Genomic DNA, 22,305 nt, shown 5'->3' with positions numbered 1-22,305 from the left:
GCCGGGGCTGCTGCCGAGGGAGGAAAACGTGGCAGATAAAACCCACCCCGGCTGCCGGAGCGAGCGGCGGGGGATGCTGCTCACGCCTGCTGCCTAGTCTGGGATGCGGCTGCTTCCCCCTGCGCTCCGCTCATCCCCAGGGCGAGCCTGGCTCGGAGGGGTCACCCCAGGTATGGGCCGGGGACGGTCAGACCTTCCCAACAACCTCTCCTGCACGGGCAGCTCTTCCTTTTCTCTCCAGGGATCAAATCCAGGCTTTGTCGTTCCTCTTGGAAAAATGGCTACAGCGTTGGTTTTCTCCGTGACATCCTTCTCCCCCAGATGCATAGGCCGGTTTTGTTTACCGAGGAGCTGCAAAAACTTCCCTCTCTGCCCGTTCGTACCAGGAGGAGCAGCAGCTCTAGGTCGTAGCCTGGCGGGGGGGGAACTGCCCTCATGTCTGAAACTTGCCACTCTTGGGCTTGCGCTTCCCTGTTTGTGCCCAAGAAGTGAGACTGCTGCTGCTCTGCACCGCAGCATCTCGACGTCCCGAGTGCCACCATGGCGTCCCCAGCCAAACGTTTCCTCCCTGCCTTTCTGTTTAGTGCACGGTGTTGTCTGATCCTTGGGATTCAGGACGCTGCTCCAAGGAAATTCCCCAATAGAGCAGGCCAGGTTGGTGACTTGGGATTTCAGATCTCTGGTTCTCATAAGCAGATCCTTGTATGAGCTCAACCTTGAATTTCCTACTCCTGGATCTTCAACACAGTGAGTTTTTTCCAGGGCAGGTGATCTGGTCACACAGGCCATGGCAGTCTTTTGATTTGCTTTGTGTTTTTCCCCAGGTTTGTCCGTGAAGGCACCAATGGAAATGGGAAGCAGCAGCACTGAGAAGTTTTATAGGATCCCTGAAGGAAAGGGCCCGCACTCGGTTGGATGTACAGACCTGATGACTGAAAATGCAGTTGAGGTAAAGCTCTTGGGTCTTTCTCCTTTGGATTTAAGCCATTGTGGTAGTGAAACAACTTGCTGTAGTTTTACAGATGAATCAAACAGGTCTTGTCTGTGTGCAGGGATGCTTCATGGCTAACGCTCACAGCTGAGCTTTCTATCCCCTCCGTCCCAATGTAGGGTGTGTACTGAGCATTTACCAGATGGATGTAACCTGCAAGGCTTCCCCATGGCTACTGCCTCCCTCCTCCTAATATCCTTGCCTTCCTGACTCCCCTGCGCAAGATACTGCAGAGAAACTGTGTCCTCCTGAGACCCACGGGGTTCTTCCCATCCACCCCACCGCTCCCTTCTGCGTTGGGCTCCTGGGGAGACTCCACACGCAGTCTCTGTGACTGTAGCTGTTCTCATCACAAAGATCCCAATGGGATTTGGCAGGGTTGGGTGATGAGGGTATGTAGTGTTTCAGCTGCAGGGTAAAGCATGAGATGTCTTCTCGAAATTTTATCTATCTGAAAAAGAACAGGACGTCAATTCTGCAAGTGGTTAGTACAGAGAGAAGCCACAATAAGAAGATGGGGACCGTAAATAGCCAGCTAATGAGCTCGCTTACGGGTTTTCATTTCAAATCCTCCTGCTTTTTAATTTTCCTATGAGAATATGCCTGCATTTACACTGTGGTTTTACTCCTCAGACTAGCGAGGTATAGTGGAACTTGTGATCAGTTTGTAGTAGTTATTCATATGTTTCCCTTTACTGAGCTTACTCTGTATTAGCACAAAGAAGCGATTAGTTTCTCTTTGCAATCAGCCCGTGTGTTTTTCGTAGATAAGCAATCTGTATAATTACAGTTCTCTCAGGCATAGATAATGAACCTCTTTCCCTTCCTGGTAAGCAGTTAGTCACCTGGGGAAGTTCACTGGGACTATTCTGGGATCAAATTAATATCATTACCAGTATGGATGAAGGTTTGATGATTTCGCCCTTAATGGCCTTTGTGTCAAAGGTTGATTTAAGTTTGATGAGTAAATAGAAACAAGCTTCATTAAACAAGCCTTTGGGACACGTTGTGTATGAAACTGATAAATTAGCGTTCAAGAAACCAGACTTTATTCCAAAGCTCGTGTTCTTTTTGGCCATAGACTTAACTTGTTAAAACAAAAGTGCAGCTGGAGCAAGACAGTGAATTTCAATAGTGTGTCGCAAATTCCCTTGCAAACCAGGACGTAAGAATGCAAATTACACACAGTCCATCTGCCGGGGGGTCTGCTTTAAGGCGTGCCATTGGTACATTGCTGCTGTCTGCGTAGGAAAAATACTGGTAAGGGGGGCATGGAGGGTCCATGTGAATGTGGAAAGCTTGGGTGGTTTCCTGGAAGACCTGGAGTGCAGACAGTAAGAGAAGATTCAAACCGGTGATAAGAAATGGAGGCAGATAAAACACAGGTTAACAAAATTGTGTTTAGAAAGATGGACCACTACAGACTTGTAAACATCTTGATGAGGAGGGAAGACAATATCCTGCACTCCTTTGCTGTGCAGCTGCCCAAGAGCTTTACTGACAGCCTTTTGCTCAGGTTAGCCAGGAACACTATAGCCATGTTGAGACCATGCCCCTGACTCCACCCTCATCTCCTCTGCTGGACCACACTTCCAGAAACTAGTCTCAGGGTAAAATTTGTCTTGCTAACCCAATGGAAAAATATACTTCTAGGAGGTCCTCCCCCCCCCCACGAGTTTAGTAAGCTGAATTGGGTCAGTAACAGATCCATGAGACTCACTGGTGCAAAGAAAGCAATGACAGCTCCCAGCTGGAAGGGTGAAGGGGACACAATCACCCCTGTTAAACTGATCAAACTGTGTCATCGTACCATTCCCCGAAGGGAGACATAGCGAGGAAGGCAGAAGAAAAGATCCAGCACGATGCAGAAATAGAGCAAATAGGTAGTGAGTGTTTGTCATGATCAACTTAATTAAATGAAGCTTTTTGAATTAGCCATAGGCTAACCTAGAGAAGGTGATGTGTATCTCTACCTGGATGCCAACTGTCATGCTACTTTAAATTCATGGCAGGGACAAAAAGATAGTGGCATAGGATTGGCATCAAAGCCTGTATAGGATAATAATTTTCTCGTGAGATTCTCTTAATTCTCTTGAGCTGTCATTCTTGCATCTGAAGCCCTTGACATAAATGTTTTTATCTTCCTTTTTCTCTGCCATATATAAATAAATATCAATCTTCTTTTTTTTTTTTTCCTCCCCTAATCCCAGGGAAGCTTCTTGCGCCTGTATTATCCATCATGCAATGCCACAGATAACGAAGAGGCACCGTGGATTCCAGATAAAGAGTACTATCAGGGACTCTCTGACTTCCTTAATATGTACCGAGTTGTAGGAGAAAGGCTTTTCCAGTACTATGTTGGTAAGACTGGTTCTGGTTTTATTTCTTGACTAGTGCAAGGGCATGAGCTCTGTATGCAGGTCGTTGCCTCACTGCTCCGTAAACGGTGTGTTATTGCTGCAGAACTAAAAACTAGTTTCTCCTGAGGAAGCATGCGTGTTTGGGACGGGTTTGTGTAGCAATGCTGAATGTGACCCAGTTTTCAGGCAGACCCGCAGTTCCTGACTGCTATGAATAGGAGTGTCTGGGCAATTTGCTCTAGGAAGAGCTTGGGTAAGCTGCACCTGTGTGTCGGGATTTAAATCCCACAAGGAAATGTGCAAATATACAAAGGTCAGATAGATACTGAGGTCTGAATACCAACAAGACTTGGATGCCTGACTATTCTTGAAAATCTGTTTTCATAGGGTTTAACAGGCCTTGTGCTAGGCTGTGGACGGGAAGAGGAGAAGGAAGAGTATCTTCTGCCAAGTACAAAGTATTTTCAGAATCAGATCCTTATTTGTCTTCTGCATTTTAAAGATGAGATTTGGTACCTTATTTTCAGATGACCGCTCTGAAATCAGTGGTCACCAGACTCTTGGGATCTCTCCCACAGGAACAAATGCTTTCTCTCATTTCAGTAATAATGACATACGCTTCGATTTTTATCTAGGTTCAGTGACCTGTCCTGCAAAGTCAAATGCTGCTTTTAAGCCGGGAGAAAAATACCCACTCCTCGTTTTTTCCCATGGACTTGGAGCTTTTCGGTAATTCTGCAGTTTGTTGACAAACTATTTTTGTCGTCTATGGAGACAGCAGTCTCCAAGGATGGTTCTGAAGAGATTTTCAGCACAGGGGTGAGATCCCCGTCGAGTTGAAATGGATTGGAAGAACAGGCTGCTGTGTATCAGTATGCCTCCACTAAAATCAACAGCAGTAAATAAAGCAGGGTTGATGTATTTATTTGCGTTTTGCCTTTGTATTTTAGGGGTGAAGGTATTTACCAATCCATAAGCATGTTGTGAAGATTAGCTAGTTGATTTTTGGACAGCTCTTTGAAAATGCAAAGTGTCATATGTGCTACTTTTTAAAATTATTAGCATTTTTCCTTCTGAACAGATAGTAAAACAGTAACAAGGTTTTGTGAACAGGCCTTGGTGACTGGCATACAAAATCCTGCTCTACTGGCTAGCAAATTCAAAGAGAAGAAATACCGAATGGGGGCTAGCGCATATGTAGTGTGGTCAACATTTAAAGAGCAGTGTAATTGAAATAATTATGTATGCACGCGTCTCACCAGACTGGTTTTGATTGCAGGACGATCTATTCTGCTATTTGCATAGAGATGGCTTCCCAGGGCTTTATAGTGGCTGCTGTGGAGCACAGGTTCGTATACTGCACGTTTTTGAGTTCTGATGGAAAGAAACTTTCTCACATTGAATAGAATGTTATTTATTGTAAAGAACTTGGGATTTTTTTAAAAAGAAAAACTACTGTATCTTCTTCAGCCCTGCCCACACTCCCCGTTTCTCTAGCTCAACTCTTATCTAAGCAAAGGGAATTTGCTTAAATAAGCCCTTGAATGAAAAGTCCCAGAGTAGATACTGTTTGTCATTCTTCAGGCATGCTGTTTTCCTCTCTCTTATTGTTAGAACCTGGAGAATGTAAAGGAGGTGGGAGTTTTGGTGGGGTTACTGCATTATTTAGAAAGTCTGTCTACACTCAGTTGTGATTGCAGCAGCACTGGTTGGTAGCTGGATCTCTTGAGATAAGCAGAATCTGAAACTTCTGCTGACTTCCTCTCAAACCAAAGGGACTGCACTCCCAGAAATAACCTTTTGTTGATATTACAGAGATGAATCTGCTTCAGCAACGTATTATTGTAAAAAAAAGTCCATTTCTGAACGACAGGAAGAGTCTACATCAAACATGGAGAAGGAGTGGATCTACTACAGGAAACTAAAAACTGGAGAGGAAGAGCGTTGTTTGCGCCATAAGCAGGTACTCATCCTAGGTCTGTGCTCTAGGAAGTGAGGCAGGAGTGGTGTGCTGAGGACCAACTAGCAGACTCTTTCCCTTTGGCCATGTCTGCAGTCTTCTGCCATGATTCAGGAGGTATATAAAAATGCATCAAGTCCTATGTTCCTGAAGATGGGAAAGCCAACAACAACTTCTTCAGAGCATAAAGTACTTCCTCAACAAAGCTTTCTCATGAAGTTGCACTGTTGAGCTTAGCTGTTTCTCTTCTGGTTCCACTCAACCTTCTGTTTCTTCTCTGTGTCTTCACGCTTTTGCTGCCCAGCCCAGTCTTTAAGTGACACAGAGTTGAATTCAAATGTTTGTGTGGCCTTAGGCTTGCTTCAGCTTTTGTTTACTGTTGGATAGCAAGATGTATCATGGCTGCTCTAAGGGCGATGTTTGCTTCATCATCTTCAACACACTTTAACATGGTTTATAGCAATGTAGACAATGCAGACTTCCCAATTACAAGCAGCATCCATGCTAGATATGATATGGCCATACTGACGAGCTCCTCCAAGCACAGAGTTGACCTTTAAAATATGGGAGTGTTTTCTTCCAGCTAATGCAAACTCAGCCAGGGAGGTGTTTCTCCTTATCTCCCTGGGCCGTACAGCCAGCAGGACAAGCGTCATTTCCTGTGTGCATACAACATCCTACTTACGAGTCTCAATACATAATGTCTGAGCTTGCAGATAACCTCCAGAAGCCGTTGCCTGCAAATTTCACTAGTAGAGAAATCGGGAGATAAGAGATTTATTTGAAATTCAGTGCTGCACAGACATCTTGCTGGCTGCCTACAGACTGCAGTTCCCAAGGACGCTACTGTTCTTTGGTTCTTTTTGAAGCTTTTCTTTTACTAAAATACCAAAATCAAAACCACTTCTTATACTGAACAATGAAAACCTTTATTTGCAACAGCTTTACTACAGTTTTCAAGAATGTGTATGTATATAACAGGAAGGGCTTCTTGGCTCTTTCTTATTTTGGGTTTATCCAGTGTAAAGACAGCTTCAAAGCTATCATGCAGATGGGGCCAGTGATGTAATGACATTTGCTTATCAAAGTGAGTATGAGGAGGAGCAGCAAGTCAGCCTTCCTTGTAGTTGTGTGACCTAAGCCTTTGTACATCCCAACAACCCCTTCTCTGAGTAGTGACAAGACGAAGGAGCTGAAGGTCTTTGGCGCATGTTATAGAGATACATTCCTCCACGTGCAGAGGATCTACACAAGACCTTTGGACCTCCAAAAGTCAGTTTTGTTATTGTTTAGACCTTGTCAGAGTTCTGTTTTACAGTTCCATTCTGCAGTTTAGAATAGTTGTTACTGTATCAGACACTTAGGAGAAAAAAATCAGACCAAGTCTTGTGTCCAAAGGGCCAGCAAGCCTAGCAGTTGTCTGATAATTCCTTCTACTGCTCTGCCCCAACTTCTCTTTCTCCCCAGGTGCAGCAAAGAGCGGAGGAGTGTATCAAAGCTCTTAACCTCATTCTTAAAATCAATTCAGGAGAGGAAGTAATGAACGTACTAAATTCAAACTTTGACTGGAATAGCTTAAAGGTTAGTGAAAGGCGGTGACTGCATTTTGTAAAATGCCTAATAATGCTTCTGGTTTCCCTCTTCCATTTCTAAACTGGTTCCTGTAAACTGTTCTGAAGATCACACTGTAGATCTATGAACATATTATCAGGTCATCCCAAGCTGGATAGATAGTAATGGAGCTGAAATGATGCTCTTCTTGCTTCAATAGGATCTATTGCCTAAAAAATTATTCCCTTTAAAAAAAAAAAAAAATAGTTTGGGAAAGAGTCTCTTACAGCACCTGGATTTTTTTGACAGGATTCTGTTGATACTAGCAGAATAGCTGTGATGGGACACTCTTTTGGTGGTGCTACAGTTATTGAAAGTCTCAGCAAAGAAATAAGATTCAGGTAAGTATGCAAAACAAGGCAAAAGACATTTGGTACTTGAGAGGTCTGGAACAGGGGAAGAAAAGTTTTGTTTGGCATGGCCTGTTTTCTCAAGTCATGCTTCCTTCAACTGTGGGGATAGTAGCTGTATCATATTATATCGTGATACTGTGGGACCCTGCAGAAGCTCCTGTGCCCAGCTGCACGTGGCAATGGAGACTGACAAATGCAATAATGGATTAATTCTCTTCCCCCAGAGTAGAAATAATTTCAAACCAAAATGATTCATTAACCTGTTTACCTGTTCAGTATCATAGAGAGTCACTCTTTCCCATGTCTCCTGCAAATCAAAGCATGCTGAGAACTTCCATACAAAGCTTTCTGCTTCTGTGACCATATCCAGTTGTTTCTGGCAGGTGTGGCATTGCCCTCGATGCATGGATGCTTCCAGTAGGTGATGACATTTACCAAAACAGCGTCCAGCAACCGCTGCTTTTTATCAACTCTGAAAAATTCCAGTGGGCTGATAATATCTTAAAGATGAAGAAGCTCGGCTCCAATGACACAAACAAGAAAATGATCACTATCAAGTAAGTGTCCAGGATCCATAATTTCTGTGGTTGAAGATGAATCTTTACTCTCTTGTTGGAGCTGTTTGGTTACATGTAACTGCAGAAAGACAGACAGTCACTACTTCCTCATGGCCCAGGTTTTCACTGCATGTTTAAATTAGACAGCGATAAGTCCCCCACAGTGGAGACAGAGACCTCTCTCAAAGCAGCCAGTAACCCTAACTTTAAGATACTCCAAGGTGTGTATTCCTGCCTTGGGGCACAAGTTTTGCTCTGGGCCTCATGCATCATCTGTGTTTGAACACTTTAAATAGCCTTCTGGGTGCAGTTACGCACTCACCTAGTGAAAGCACTGCGTACAGGGGAGCAGATGGCTTTATAATCCACCTTAGAGCAGAGAGACAACTGGATGTTGAAGTTTTGCCAAGCCTACTCTTTATTGCCATTGCAGTTGTAGTGACTTAACAGTAAACATGTTCAAAACTTCCTCCCTTCTGTGGTTAGGACAGAATTTACTGCTCATCTTGCATGCTTATGAGATTAACCTGTTTTGTCATCTGCTAAAGACGACAGCACAAGATGTATGACTGTCTTTGAAGAAGTCTGTGCAACCCATGGCATCTTTTAATCAGATGACTGCATTCTTATAAGCCTGTTGATCACCGTTCTATTTGCAGGGGGTCAGTACATCAGAGCTTTCCTGACTTCACCTTTGTGAGCGGAGGAATCATTGGAAGATTTTTCAAATTAAAAGGAGAAATAGATCCAAATGAAGCTATTGATATAAGCAATCATGCTTCATTAGCCTTCCTGCAGAAACATTTGAGTAAGTATCTGTTTACATCAAAGTATGAAGTTAAATTAATACTTAATTCCTATGAAGCTTTTTATATAACCATTCTGTTTAGAACAAGATCAAGTGTGTCACAAAAGTTTAAGCAGAAAAAACAGTCAGACTCTTTTTCTAGAGGTTTGTTAGTTACTTTTGTAATCTAAGCAATTCAGAGGAGGAACACTGCAGTTTTGTTCTAATACATAAACACCTGGAGTGCCACTTTTGCCTCCTTAAAACATCATGCCTCCCCTACTTTGCCAAGTTGATTCATCTGTCCTATAATTTAATTTTTCAGTGTAACTTTACAAAAAGCTGACTACTTAATGCGTTACCACTTGGGTTTTCTTTCCCCCATTTTATAGGTCTTAAGAAAGATTTCGATAAGTGGGATTCTCTTGTGGATGGCATAGGACCCAATGTTATTCCTGGTACCAATATTGACTTATCTCCAGCTGAACCGGAATAAGGAATACAAAGAAATACTGAAAATGCCACGGACATCAGGACACTAGTGTTGGCCAGACATTGCTCAGACCTGTATTAGCACTGGCGACCTACACAGCTTTTGGGCTATGGCACAAAAAAAAGATAAGGGATGAGGTTACATTATCATGAAACTGTAGAGAGGCTTTAGTTCAAATGAGGTAGTGGGATTCTCTGAAATACTGCAACAGGGTAACTTCTGCTTTATAGGCAGTTGGGGGAAAAAAAAAAAATAAATCACATGATGGTCATTTAAAGGCTTTTTCTAATTTTGACTTAGAATCAAGTTTGCAGAGAGAGAGATTAAGCTCCAAGGAATTCAACTAAAGTTCTGCTTACCAAGCTTGAAGTCAGTTTGCATCCAGCAAACCTTTTCTGCAGTGTAAGAAAAAAAAAAAATCTTCAATTTGTTATTAAACTACTTAGTATTTCAGCTATGCTCTGACAACAGTTGAGAGTTGGAGCAGGTTTTTTGCTCCTTCTAGTTAGAGAGGTGCTAGTGGAAGGTCTTCAAAACTGTCTTATTTTAATAAGAATCACAGTAAAAGCTACAGGAAATAGTTTAAGGTAACAGCAGAGAAAGGTGTTTGTTCAGACACAGGACTTCTCATATGAACTTAATCCACTTACATTTAAGATCTGTATTTACTGCCATATTCAGAGGATGTTTTCATTCCAAAAGCTGCTGAAATGGTCACTCTTGTTGTAGCAACTGTAATTCCCCTTAGGCAAAGCTCCAAGCAGTGCCTCTCTTGTTAATCTCTGTATTACCACTGTTGTAGGTGAAATTACAGAAGAGATATGTCACTTCTACCACTCCCTTTAAAAAGGGGCATGTAAGCATTGCTTGATCATCTTGATGTCTCTCATGGTTGTAACACTCTCCAGACACTCGTCTTTGTCCAGGTACTAGCACTGCTGTCTGTGTCTGTCAGTAGAAGCCGTTGACTATGTGGTTGGCCAAAGAAGGCTCTGATTTTTAGAACAAAACTCTTTGAAGTTGCCACATGGAAGGCTGACTTCTAAATGAATAAGTCTTGCAAAAGGGGGACTACTTCTAACTGTAGCCTATTTGTTTCAAATTAGGTTACAAACAAAACAACTGAAGCAAGCAGAACAAGCAAAGCAGTTAACGGTGTAATTAAACATTTATATAATCTGATCTTAACATGAGATTGCAACAACATCTAAGACTTGTTTTTCAGAATTTAATTAAATTCTCTCCAGCCTACCATCATGCATGTTGATTCCCTTAATAGAGACAATACAAGTGTTTCTGTTACCAAGTGAGCACTAACACTTGAGGTCTACTGTGATACTCAGCCAGACTATTACATTGTCAGAGATCTTGGGTTCCTAAAACATTATGGCAGCATGAAAAATCCATAGCCTCTGAAGAGGAGGAAGAACCTATGCTATACAGGAGCATGGAACAGGACTGGAAAATAGAAACCCCTTTTCAACACGAGGTGGAAAATAAAAGGTGAGATAAGCTGCATCTTTTTTAAGGAGAAGTCCTTACCACACCGGACACATGCAGCAGCAAAACCATTCTACTAGGTCTGCTTCATAGTTACAGGAAAAGCTTCGTCTTTCCTTAGTGCAATTAAGGCCATGTCATAAATAAAAGTTCTATTTTGTACATGACTCTGATGTTTCAAAGCAGTCACCATAGCTCGCAGTGCTCTAGAGAGCTGTTTAGGGTCAAAACAGAATGAGTAACTGCAGAATGTGCATAGCTACATCTAACTGCAGTAGTACAGCTGAAGAAAGATACTCGGTATGCACACAGCATATGGGCTTACGCACAGGGAAAGAACACAAGTCATTAACAAAACACTGATCAGTATATGCCAGCCAAAGCTTTATTCCAGCTTCTTCCATTGATTTATAACAGCACCAAATGCAAGACTTCAACCCAAAACAACTATGTTCCCCTACAGAGAAAAAAACTCCTCCCCTCACAAAAAAAGAAGATACCCTCAACTTTTCTTGGAGAAAAAAGAAAAACCACTTAATGCAACTTTTCAAAAAGCGTACATCAGAAAGCAGTACTGTGCAACACAGTAGCCTATACAGCAACTCACAAGAAACTTTTGTTCAAGAACCACCCACCAACAGCTAGATACGCAAGTTGGTGCACACACATTCAGTAAGGAACGCCAGTCAAGAGGCAAATTCCTATTTAAGTAAAGAAAGTACAGCTATAAGAAGCCAAGCTGACAATAACGGTCTACCAACAAGAACTATTCCTTGATGGGGAAGTATGGTAGTGACAGGCATTTGCTCAGTTACACAGAAGAAACACTCAATGCTTTGCTTGTATCCGTGTTCCCATGAAAACACATTTTCATGGGAATGTTCGTGTACACAGGTACTCTTTCAGCTTCATGGGGTGAACATGTCACTTGATTTCAGGAATGTTGGAGGACATGAGAATCTTCGCCTAGATCTGAACTGCAGCAAGTTTGCTTTTCTACAGGGAATAAAAACAGATTAGACCCATCAAGACGTTTCTATAAACATGTATAAATGCTTTAATACTTAAAGTCATAGCTCTACAAGGCTTCAGACTAGATGTCATCAACATATTGGACTACATTAAAAGACTGTACTTATGCAAAGTTATCATATAAGGGTAAGACAGTTGAAACAACAGAACTGCCCAAGAAGATTAAGCTAGCAGTGCTCCCAGATTTCAGTTACAAGTTCAAGCCACTCCATCCCTCAGTGGGCTTAGCATAAGCCACTGCAGGAGTTTTTGCATCCTGTGGATCGGGTACCTTCTACTCAAACTGCCTTTCCAGGCAGTGGCCCACATGTGCAGCAAGATCCAGTTTGTGCCACATGGTTGCATGACCTTAGCTCATGTTTTCTGTGCTGCTGCTGAGAGGCTGCATACACTAATACGGTGCAAAGCATTCAAGAACACAGACAGTGGGCAAATTTGGACAATAATAATTAGCAACCAAAGGGGAAAACCACTAAAATTAAGTGGTAAAAACTGTAAAAGTATTATCAAAACCAGAAACAAGATCAGGAATAATCCTGCATTTGAGGGAGGATTTGTAGATTCACCAGTTTAACATTTTAATCAAGTTCTTTTAATTAGTTTTTTGCCCAACAGGTAACTAGATCTCTGTTGCAGGCTTCATTATTTGTTACCTGTAAAGCAGTCAGCTTTTTGTACAGTTGTAGAAATACAATTACCAATTCAATCACTGAAGACACAAATGCTATCCCTACTTAAGCTTAGTTCAGTCTCCATCAGGCAACCACTGGTCAAACACAGGAACAAGTTGCCCAGAGAGGTTCTGGAGTCTCCATCCTTGGATGGATTCCAGACCTGAAAGGATGGTCCTAAGCAACCTGATCGAGTTGACCCTGCTTTGAGCACCTCCAAAGGTCCCTTTCAACCAGAACTTCTCTGTGATTCCACAGATTATAGAAATAGTCTGTCATCAGGAAGAACCTGTACTATTTTGGTACACAGAACAGGTGTTCGCCAGTAACACTTCAAAATTTTTAAGTAACAATAAAGATGTACATGCACTATTCACAAACTATCCTTACAACTAAGATGGTATTATTATGAGTTTAGATCTTGGTCTATGAATCTATTAAGGGATTGGGGCATTCAAATCCCAGACTACAATGCTTAGTTCAGTCTGCCTAGCAGTTGCTCACCTTGCCTCAGAAACGTGAGCAAGAGTAGCATGCTGGTTGCCCATGCTCAAAACCCTACCAAAACCCTACCAAAAAAATCTGTAACTTAGGTGTACCACCCCAGCTTGTCCAAGAGGCTCAGTCCACTAGGTTGAATAAATAAATACTAAATTTATTTCTAATCAAGACAGAGTAGCAGCTTTCACTGCATGTATGCACCATTAAACTGACAGTACGTAAGCTAATGCTACTAAGAAAATTACAACAGTATTAGAGTAAATATGTAAGTTAAGAAAAAGTTTCAACTGTATTTTCTAAAATAAAGCATTTTCTAGAAAATTAGAAAGCATCCAAACACCAAGTACACAGCCTCTTTGCGAGGTTTAAGGTAGTCTTACCTTGAAGTAAGGGCTCCTCTGGTAAGGACTGCAAGTTTTCTGTTGCAGGGGTTATTGCCTAAACAAAAGGGGATTCTGTTAGGAAGCTGGCACTATTGCCAAAATAGTTTTCCATTGAGGTTCTTCCTTTAATACTAGACTAACTTTTTACATCAGCCCTGCTGGCCTCTTACTTACCACTGTTTTCCCCCCTTATAACTCACTACAGAAGTCTTCCGCCCACTTTCCGCTTTGATGCAAAAACTGCATGTGAAGAATGAACTGGAAATTCATTCTGTTACCATCAGTAGCATAGCTGACGACACGAGTTTTGGGTTCCAGACATGAGTTTTTGCATTTATTGGTACTTCACGAAGAACACTGGTGAAAACCTTACTATCATTTCCTAATTACTTCTATTATTAAGTATTTTTCATGATTTACCAGTTAGTTACATACTGTAGTAGCGTGATCTGTCAAAAGCCACCATCAGCATTGTTCTACAGTTCTTGATTAATAGTAGTCTTCCAGTAACATTTCTTCCTTCGAGCTGTATTCACTAATCTACTCCCAGACCGAATTCACAGTCCTCAGGCCAAATGGCTGACAGTTTATATAAATCAATTTATGTAAACTATTTATATAATATCAGTTATATTTATGTATTTTATATATATATATGCAAATTTCTATAGTCTCCATAGAGATCTATTAGAGAAAGAAGGACAATATGATGTCTTAAAGAAAAATACTGTGCTTCTAGCTGTTGGCATGAATGCACAGATTTAGATTAATACTACTTTGCCTTCCTATTCTCACAGTGACACAGGACGAATCACAGCTAAACTCAGAGCGCCCTTTCTAAAAATCAGTACTGTCCTGCCCAGTCCACTACCACACCGCCATACCTCAGATGATCTGCAAGCCCAGTCAGGAATACCGTTCCAGACATTCTCAGGATCCACAATCTCCTCGTTGCCACTGGAGAGATTAAAGACCTGTACAGACAGAGCCAAATCTTATCTAGCACAGCAGTGGATCCCGAGAATACACTCAGCAAATAAGACAAAGTAGTAGGAAAACACAACTGAGGATTCCCTGCCTTTGAGAAGGCTTTCAGTCTGGACCTTCAAGGAAGAGCAAGTTAACCTCTAATAAAGCTGAATATCGCTGCTGAATCTGCTCAAGGCTCTCCTGGGCTTCTAACCCAAGTATGGTGAGAGAGGAAGGCTGGAAGACACCTACTAGATCAGAACCAGCAGGAAACTGATGAATAGGGATATCACTACATGCCTGACACTGACACTCACCTGAATACAGCTAAGGTTAGCTTTAGATACCTAAGGAATTTACTAGCAAGAGAGCTGGCTTCCATGATCTCAGGCATTCAATCTTCCAAAGAGTTACTTTTATGAATGCTCTTTTGGATTTGCAACCTTAAATTACAACTTAAAGGCCCTTTTATGTAAGTATAATGTCTGTGCATATGTGTACATACGCTCACACTCCCCCTGAACTGGAGGAAGACTTCTCATTTATCCCATAGCTTAAACAGCAGTAGAACAAGGCAGCCCATTAGATTATAATCTACCGTTAAAGTTAACTCCCACCAACCGCTAATTCAACACACATTTCACTGAAGTAGGAATAGTTGTGTATTCATTATTAATTACAGTATAATTTAAGTTTCTTCCCAAGTGTCTACTGTTCTAACACTAATTCCTCAAGACATCAGTAAAATAATGCCAGGTTTCACGGGCATTTAATGGTAACACAGCTCCAGAGCAGAACATTAACTTGCAGGCAGATAGAACCACACACATATGAATATGCATCTCAAACTGGAGCCAGATCCTTTAGTCTTTGCAGTCAATGCAGGGGAGTAAGACGTGAAGGGAATATCAAGTGTTGACATACAGCATCCACTCGGTTTGAGACACTGCTGTTTCTATGTAATCTATAGGTCCAGAATCAGCCTTTGCAATACTAAGTCTTAAATTCTGTAAGAGACTTCCGGAAAATATTCAAAGTTTGGAGGAAGACCAGAGAAGGACTGGATCTTAAGAATACAGACAGAGTATTCAAACCATACTTACCTTGGTACCTTTTTCAGATACCTCCAAAATGCGAGCCTCGCACCATTTTAGAGAAGTCCACACCACACATTTGGAACCAACAGCAAAGCCCTTCAGATTACAAGTATACTCATTGCGTTCTACAAAAATGATGACATCTCAATGAAGGAGGAAGAAAAAAAAAAGAACACACAAAAACAACCCCTCCAAAAAACTCAAATGCATCACAGCCCTCCTCCCATACTCCCCTGCCCCCCCCAAAGTATTGCACTTAAGTATTTGAAAGTTAAAAATTTGTCACCGTGAACTGGCTTGAAAATGCATTTCATGTTCAGAAATAGATTTCCAATCATAAAATCATTAACCTCTCAAAGTAAGATTAGTTGCTGTTAGACTGTCACACTATCCATGAGATACTACACTTAGTCTGATGTCCATAACCCATCAAAGCATACTGATGTTAACACTAATATAGTAACTTATTAGGGAATAAAATTTAGGTTACTACAAAAAAAGCTATTCTCATGTTCGAATCTGCAAAACATTTTGATTATTTAACTCCTTAAAATCAGACAGTTTACCTGCACCACAATCAGCCAAGTTCTCATTTTGCTTTTTTTCTACTTCATCCCCAGGCTTACTGTCTGAAGACTGCACACGTGTATTTCCACATTCTTTAAATGAGTCAGTCAAGTCTTGTTTCATCCATTCTTCCACATAACAGTCATCTTTCTTCTGCCACTCCTTACGTTTCTCGACTTTGCAGTCACATGATTTTACAGTGCAAACAGGCCTCTGATTCATTAAGTCTTTTGTAAGAAATGAAAATTGACTTCCACTATTTTCAGAACTTTGCAGTGCAGTGTGTTCCAACCCTAATGAGTCCTCCTCCCCATCTTCCTGAGATGGCTGCACATCAGGCAGCACCAGTTCCAGAAGCTGCTCAATTTCAGCACCTAGCATTGACAGCATGTCATGGGTCTTCAGGTCCAGTTGTTTCTCAGGTCTACCACCAGATGAAGACAGCCTTAGGGGAGGAGGCTCTACTTCCATCCAATCTTCTTGTGTAGCTTCTGCTTTAGGAACTCCAGACAAATTCAATTCCAGTTTCTTTGCCTTCCCTCCCAAAGAAAGCTGAACATCAGATGGAATCAGCTCTACTGTCTTCTGTCCATCGCTAACTGAAGGCCCCAAGTTCTCTCTCTCATTAAGTGATGGTAAGATTTCAAGAAATTTGAAAACTGCCAACTCCTCCGCCTCCTCACTCACAACTGGCAGCTCAAACGATTCCCGTTCCAACACTTTCTCTCTTGCTTCACTGCCAGAAGCTGTCTGCATTTCAAGTGACTCTATTTCCAGAGCTTCCTTTGTTTCTTCACCAAAGCAGGACTGCACTGAAAGTGCCTCTAGCTCCAGTATGAACTCTTTTAGATCATAATACGAAGAATGCATTTGTAATTGATCCAGTTCTACTAACATCCCCGTTTCATCACTCGAAGATGACTGCACCTGGAGCACTGGCAGTCTTTGCAGTTCTTCTTGTTTGTTTCCTAGGAAAAGACTGGCTACTGAAGCACTGCCTGTCAGTTCTGCTTTCAGCTCAGCATCCTCTCGAAACGGTACTTCAGATAACTCATGTTCTGCAGCTTTCATTTCACTCCCCAAAATATGAAGACTGCAGCTTCTCGTTGGTTCTAGTAATACATTGTTATTGCTTTCTCCTTCAGATAGAGGTATCTCTTTATCAAAGTTGCTTTGATGTTCATCTGTTTCACATCCATCATCCGCCTTTCCAGACATATACTCAACAGCTCCCACTGACGCATTTGCTTCTACAGTATTTGAACACCCAGAAGTTACACCCAGGAAAGGTTCAGAACAAAGTAAAGCACTTTCACTTTCTTCTTGAGCTAATCCACAAACAGCAGTAGTTTCTCTTTCAAGACAAAGACCAATATCATTGTTTGAACATCTGTTTTCCTTTAAGGGGTTCTCAAGGTTTGAGAAAGCATTGTCACCAGTTCCTTTATTAGCCTTCCAAAAAGACTTCATCTCTTCATTAATACTCCTGCCAGAAGCTTCCAGCTTGACAACAGACAGAGGGACTTCAGAAGCTTTATCTTCCTGAGTTTCTATTACTTCAGCTTCTAATAAGAGGTCTTCGGTCATATCATAAAACTTCTCTTTTGCTTCACTAAGCCATGAGCCCTCTGAGGAACTGAAACCTGACAGACAGCAAGCAAATGCTTGATTAGGTATTTTGAGCAATTCACATGGAATTTGTCTGACCATCTCCAAGCTAACAGCTTCCTCGCTTCCGTAATCCACATGCCTAACAACTACGTTGTCACCTTTTACACTGCTGACTTTAGCTCTGTAGAACTTTCCATCTTGACTGTATTTTGCTAGACAAACGTCACCACTTTTAATACAAGATCTGCAATCGTTCCAAGATTTTAGTCCAAGGTTTTCAGCTTCCTCTATTTTTTCCTCTATGTAATCCATGTCTTCTGTATCAGCACTGCGACTCCAAAAATATTCTGGACCATTTACCACTGTGACATAAGTTTTTACAGTCTGACCTGCCTCTGGAAACTTCCAGATAAATGATTTACAATCACTTACACTGGAAATTTCATTTTGTGCCTGAGGAGGCAAAGGCTCACACACAGTTACCATGTCACTGTTCTCTCTACCAAGTACTTCTGTTGAACAAGATCTTTCCCTACTTGCAAGATCTTCATCAGCTAAATCCACTGTTATAATACCTTGATGGTCACTGAGAATAACTTCCCATTTATCCTCAACCTTCTCTACAAATTCACACATTAGCAGAACATCACTTGTTCTCTTGATGAAGTAAAGCACTGCTTTCTCTGCCCAGGTTGTATTTTTTTTGCATTTAAGTCCACCTAGGAAGCAGTGAATACTTATTGCTGGAATAGATGACAAGTCTTCAGGGAGTCTGTGCGCTTGATCAACATTAATTACTGAAGTATTACCATAATCAATATATTGTATACTTATCAAATTGTCAGAAGTCTTCTCTGTTACTACAGCTCGATACCACAGGCTGTCTTCCGAATAAACAGCACTGATTAAGTCTCCTGCTTGGAAGAGTTGTCCACAAGGGTTCTTTGCTTGCGTCCTATTGTTTAAGTTTTCTGCAATGCTGTTAAGCTGAGCCTCATCACTTTCTAGTTGAACATAAAAATCCAACAGATCATTTACATGAGACACATACCCTGACACTTTAAGAGCTGGCACTATCTTCTGTTGCAGTAGATCAGATACATTTTTAAGCATTATACACCCGCCTTCAGCATCAGATTTAATATCTGACTGTGTATCCATCTGGACAGAGAGCAGAGACTCCTCCCCCACTTTATTTAACAAAAAAGCATCCTTCTTACTGCTAAACATTTCATCAGATTCTAGTAATCCAGCTGCCACATCTCCCTTCGTAGCAGGCTGGAAAGGGCTTACATCTTCTTCTTTGAAGTGACTTTTGCTACTGCCCCCTCCTCCCTGGGCTTCAGAGCTGCATTTTTTTCTTTCAAGAGACATACCTGCATTTAAAGGGGACTCTGCAGTCTCATTCCTCTCATTCACATCTGTGTTTCTAGAGCACAAAGTTTCATTTTCTACATGCCTACACAGTCCTGTATTGTTTATTAAGCTTAACTCCTTCAGTTTTGCATTAATTTGAGTATTGCCATCAACCAACTCAATCAACAGTTTACCATCAGATTCCTTTGCTACTACTATTGCTTTTAATTGCCTTTCTAGGACAGCTTGCTTAAACCATGTTGTAGCTTCTTTGGGAACATTAGATATATCAGATAAGGAACACTTTATGGCCTGCATTGGCAAAAGCAAGATATCACAAGCATCACTGGGTAAAGGAAGCAGATGATCTTTCTCTATTGTCTCTGTGTTCCCAAAATCCACAAAGAAGACTTCTGTATTAGGTTTTGTTTTCATAATTACCCCCCTGTACCAGTGATTATCGGTATACTTTGCTAGACACAAGCTCCCAGACTTTTGCAAGGTTCCTAAGCTGGTCATTGTTTCACTTAGGCGACCGATGTTATCGGTAAGCTGTGCTAAGACATCTGCACATCTTTCAAGCTGGCAGTAAAATGTCCATGGATCATCAACATGTGTAATATAAACGTCTTCCTCACTCCCAATTTTGATACCATGCATAGAATAATAGTAAGAATGAAGCTGAACCGAGGATACCAGAGGCTTTTGAGGAGATAGAGTTCTGGCCACACCTCTCTCAGTCAGAAACTGGCAAGCACTCTGAAAAGGTGTCATTAAATCTACAATGTTAAATAGCTCCTTATCGTTTATCGAAGCCAAGGCAAATATTGTACACTTCAGTTCAAAGTGAGATGCTGAAGTATCGACAAACTCCTGAAAAGCCTGAATCGCTGCTTCATCCCAAGCAAAAGGATCCGGACCATCTGGCTCGATTAAGTTGTAAAGGCTGCACCTGAATGCCTGAGCCTCTAACCTAAGAAAGCATTCATTAGTTGAGCGGAGGTTTGTTAGAGAGACCAGCTCTCTGTTGCCGTAGTCCACATATATGACTTCCACTTTTCCTGCAGAAGGAACTTCACTAACAATTAAAGCCCTGTACCACTTTTCATCCTCCGAGTACTGGGCTAAACATACAGAATTTGGCCAAGCATGTGGGTGGGATGAATTTTTACAATACTCCTGAATTTCAGCCATTAATACTTTAAGGTCATGGCAATTTCTACTTAACTGACACCAAAAATAACTAGGATTTTCAACACATGACACAACTACATTAACTGTGCTTCCTACTTCTAACTGACCTCCGTAAGAGGAACTTGGCTTCATTTCTACATAATTCTGCCTGCAAGAGATGGGCATGTTTTCCTTACCCTCATACTTCTGAGCAGGAACAGATTCACTACTTTTAGAATTGTGAGTGACTGCGACAGGGCGCTCTCTGACCATCACAGCCATGTATGGATTTAGTGTTCTGTCACTTCTCTTTAGATCAGATTCTTCTCCGAGCCTCTTCCCTGCATTTACTTGGTCTTCCTCCCCAGCACGTGCTGGGGAAGAGGCCTGGCTCACAGCCTTAACAGATGATTCCTGTAGAGTCTCAGGTATTTCACACCTCTGGTATTCAGCATACCCTCCCTGGGCCATGAGTTTACTTACACTTTTCTCTCCTAATTGGGACTGGTCAAAAATTTCAACCACGTATTTGTCACCCTGCATGCTCAGAAAATGAACCTTTAGTCCCTTGTTCAGTACAATCTCTCTGAAGGCAGACAGAGATGCTTCACTCCAACTCCCACTCAGAGCAGAGATACCTGCCAAACAACACTTCAGAGCTAAAGCAGGTAGTTCCCTGAACCGAGGAAGCAGCTCCTTTACCACACACCGATCTACAGTTTCCATACTGCCTCTGTCCACCAGGTGTATTTCTACCCCACTGTCCAGTACCCTGGTGATCACCGCTCGATAAAAGGCACCCTCTTTCCCACTGGCACAACAAAGGGATCCAGGCTGTAGGTCCCACCCGGCACCATCCAGCTTCGTGGCATGGGAGTAAAAATTCCACATGCTCTGCCTCAGCTGCCTGAAGAGCCGGCGATGCTCATGGAGCTGGAGCCAGAACTCGGATGGGTCTCGGAGGTGGGAGACCTGTGCGTCATGGAACGCACCCAACTTCAGATGCACACCGACTACAGGAGCAGAGGCCAAATCTTTGTGCATTAAAGCAACAGGAGGTGCTCCTGGTGGCAATTCCAGTTCTTCAGCTGTGGATTCTTCTACTTCCAGCTGCTCCTGAGCCTCAGTTTGGCTGACCTGTGTATGGCTGCTCACCAGGCAGCAAGCCTGCACCCCAAAAAGACAGTTCAAGTTGATGCCATTTTCCCCGTACAGGCTCACATAATAGACATGCTCGAAGGAGTTAAAGGCTTTGATGCGAGCACTCACTCCTTTGCCTAGCACCAATGCTTTCAGCTCATCAATGTGCGATGGGGACCAGCCACAACCCCCATCCGAGATACCCTGAAGAGCACATGGATAAGTCACCACAGGCATGCGAAAACACTCAACAGGCAAATGGCGCAGGTTAGCTCTGGTCACAGTCTCCTTCCTGCCATAGTCCACAAAGATCACCAGAGCCACTTGCTGGTCCTGCTCCCCAGCAATAAGCTCCAGCAGGAGTGCACGGTACCACTGGCCATCTATGCCACGGGCAGCACAGGGTGAGCCCACTTTGGGTAATAAATCCTGCTCCCACCGGTCATAAGTGTGGCGCATGGTATCAGAAAGGCAACGGATCTCCTGGGACAGGCTCTGCAACTGGCAGTAGATGTGGTGTGGGTCAGAGACATGGGTCACTAGAACAGGCTCTGTCACACCCAACTGAAGCTGCGGGTAGAAGTAATCCAAGGCAGGTGACACAGGCTGATAGGAGAGCAAAACATGGAGAAGCTGTGGCACTGCAGAAGTTGCAAGGGAACTTGCTGGAGGCTGCAGCTTGAGCTGGTTCCTTAAGTGGCCAGAAGTCAGGCAGCGCCTGAGCACCTGGCAGAACCAACTGGGAGTGACCTGCCTGGCCAGGCCCAGGTGATGCATCTGGGACACAAGCTGGGGCAGCTCAAGCACTATGAGCTGCGGTGTCATCACCTCCCGCACCAGGCCAGACACCTCCTTGCCATGCAGGTAGCTGAGGAACTCCATAGCCTCCACTGTCCAGGTGGAGACTGGTGCATCCCCACAGGATGCCACCCTGGGGCATCCAGAAGGCACGACATCAGCCACAATACAGCCCAGCACCTCAGGGGGCAGGTGGAAAAGTTCCTTGCAGCCCCGCGCCAGGTAATAGGCAGACGTGACCACCGTGCAGCCCTCATCAAGCAGGAAGACACGGTAGTCCTGGCCGCTGCGACTCACCACGCAGCAGCGGTACCAGAGCCCGACCACCTCCACCAGGCCCAGGTCTCCAGTGCACAGCCCAGCCCCGCCGCCCACCGGCCTGCTGGGACCGGGGG

The 22,305-nt window shown here is 42.8% G+C and overlaps 2 protein-coding genes across 3 annotated transcripts in view; one reads left to right on the top strand and one right to left on the bottom strand.

Moving 5' to 3' along the window:
* PLA2G7 (phospholipase A2 group VII) overlaps nt 1–10,776 on the top strand; it is an 18,733-nt gene extending 7,957 nt beyond the window's left edge. Inside the window, exons 1-11 of one of the 2 annotated variants that reach the window (XM_009288978.2) lie at nt 25–170; nt 825–949; nt 3,202–3,352; nt 3,987–4,080; nt 4,631–4,699; nt 5,167–5,314; nt 6,779–6,892; nt 7,172–7,263; nt 7,659–7,832; nt 8,492–8,640; nt 9,012–10,776. In XM_009288978.2, coding sequence (XP_009287253.1) covers nt 104–170; nt 825–949; nt 3,202–3,352; nt 3,987–4,080; nt 4,631–4,699; nt 5,167–5,314; nt 6,779–6,892; nt 7,172–7,263; nt 7,659–7,832; nt 8,492–8,640; nt 9,012–9,115 — 1,287 coding nt within the window. In that variant the 5' untranslated portion in view covers nt 25–103 and the 3' untranslated portion in view covers nt 9,116–10,776. Of the gene's footprint in view, nt 1–24; nt 171–824; nt 950–3,201; nt 3,353–3,986; nt 4,081–4,630; nt 4,700–5,166; nt 5,315–6,778; nt 6,893–7,171; nt 7,264–7,658; nt 7,833–8,491; nt 8,641–9,011 lie in introns of those variants that run through there. The other variant, XM_009288979.2, reaches the window with a different exon arrangement.
* A 647-nt stretch (nt 10,777–11,423) lies between these two features.
* Nucleotides 11,424–22,305, bottom strand: part of TDRD6 (tudor domain containing 6) — an 11,689-nt gene continuing 807 nt past the window's right edge. The window contains 5 exon segments of the mRNA XM_019474558.1: nt 11,424–11,608; nt 13,197–13,254; nt 14,084–14,173; nt 15,272–15,390; nt 15,832–22,289. Coding sequence (XP_019330103.1) covers nt 11,424–11,608; nt 13,197–13,254; nt 14,084–14,173; nt 15,272–15,390; nt 15,832–22,289 — 6,910 coding nt within the window.

The sequence above is a fragment of the Aptenodytes forsteri genome, unplaced genomic scaffold (genome assembly GCF_000699145.1).
Source record: "Aptenodytes forsteri isolate BGI_AS27 unplaced genomic scaffold, ASM69914v1 Scaffold57, whole genome shotgun sequence".
Classification (NCBI taxonomy): domain Eukaryota; kingdom Metazoa; phylum Chordata; class Aves; order Sphenisciformes; family Spheniscidae; genus Aptenodytes; species Aptenodytes forsteri.
The sequence above is the reverse complement of the archived record's forward strand: the minus strand, read 5'-3'. Positions and strand labels throughout refer to the sequence as shown.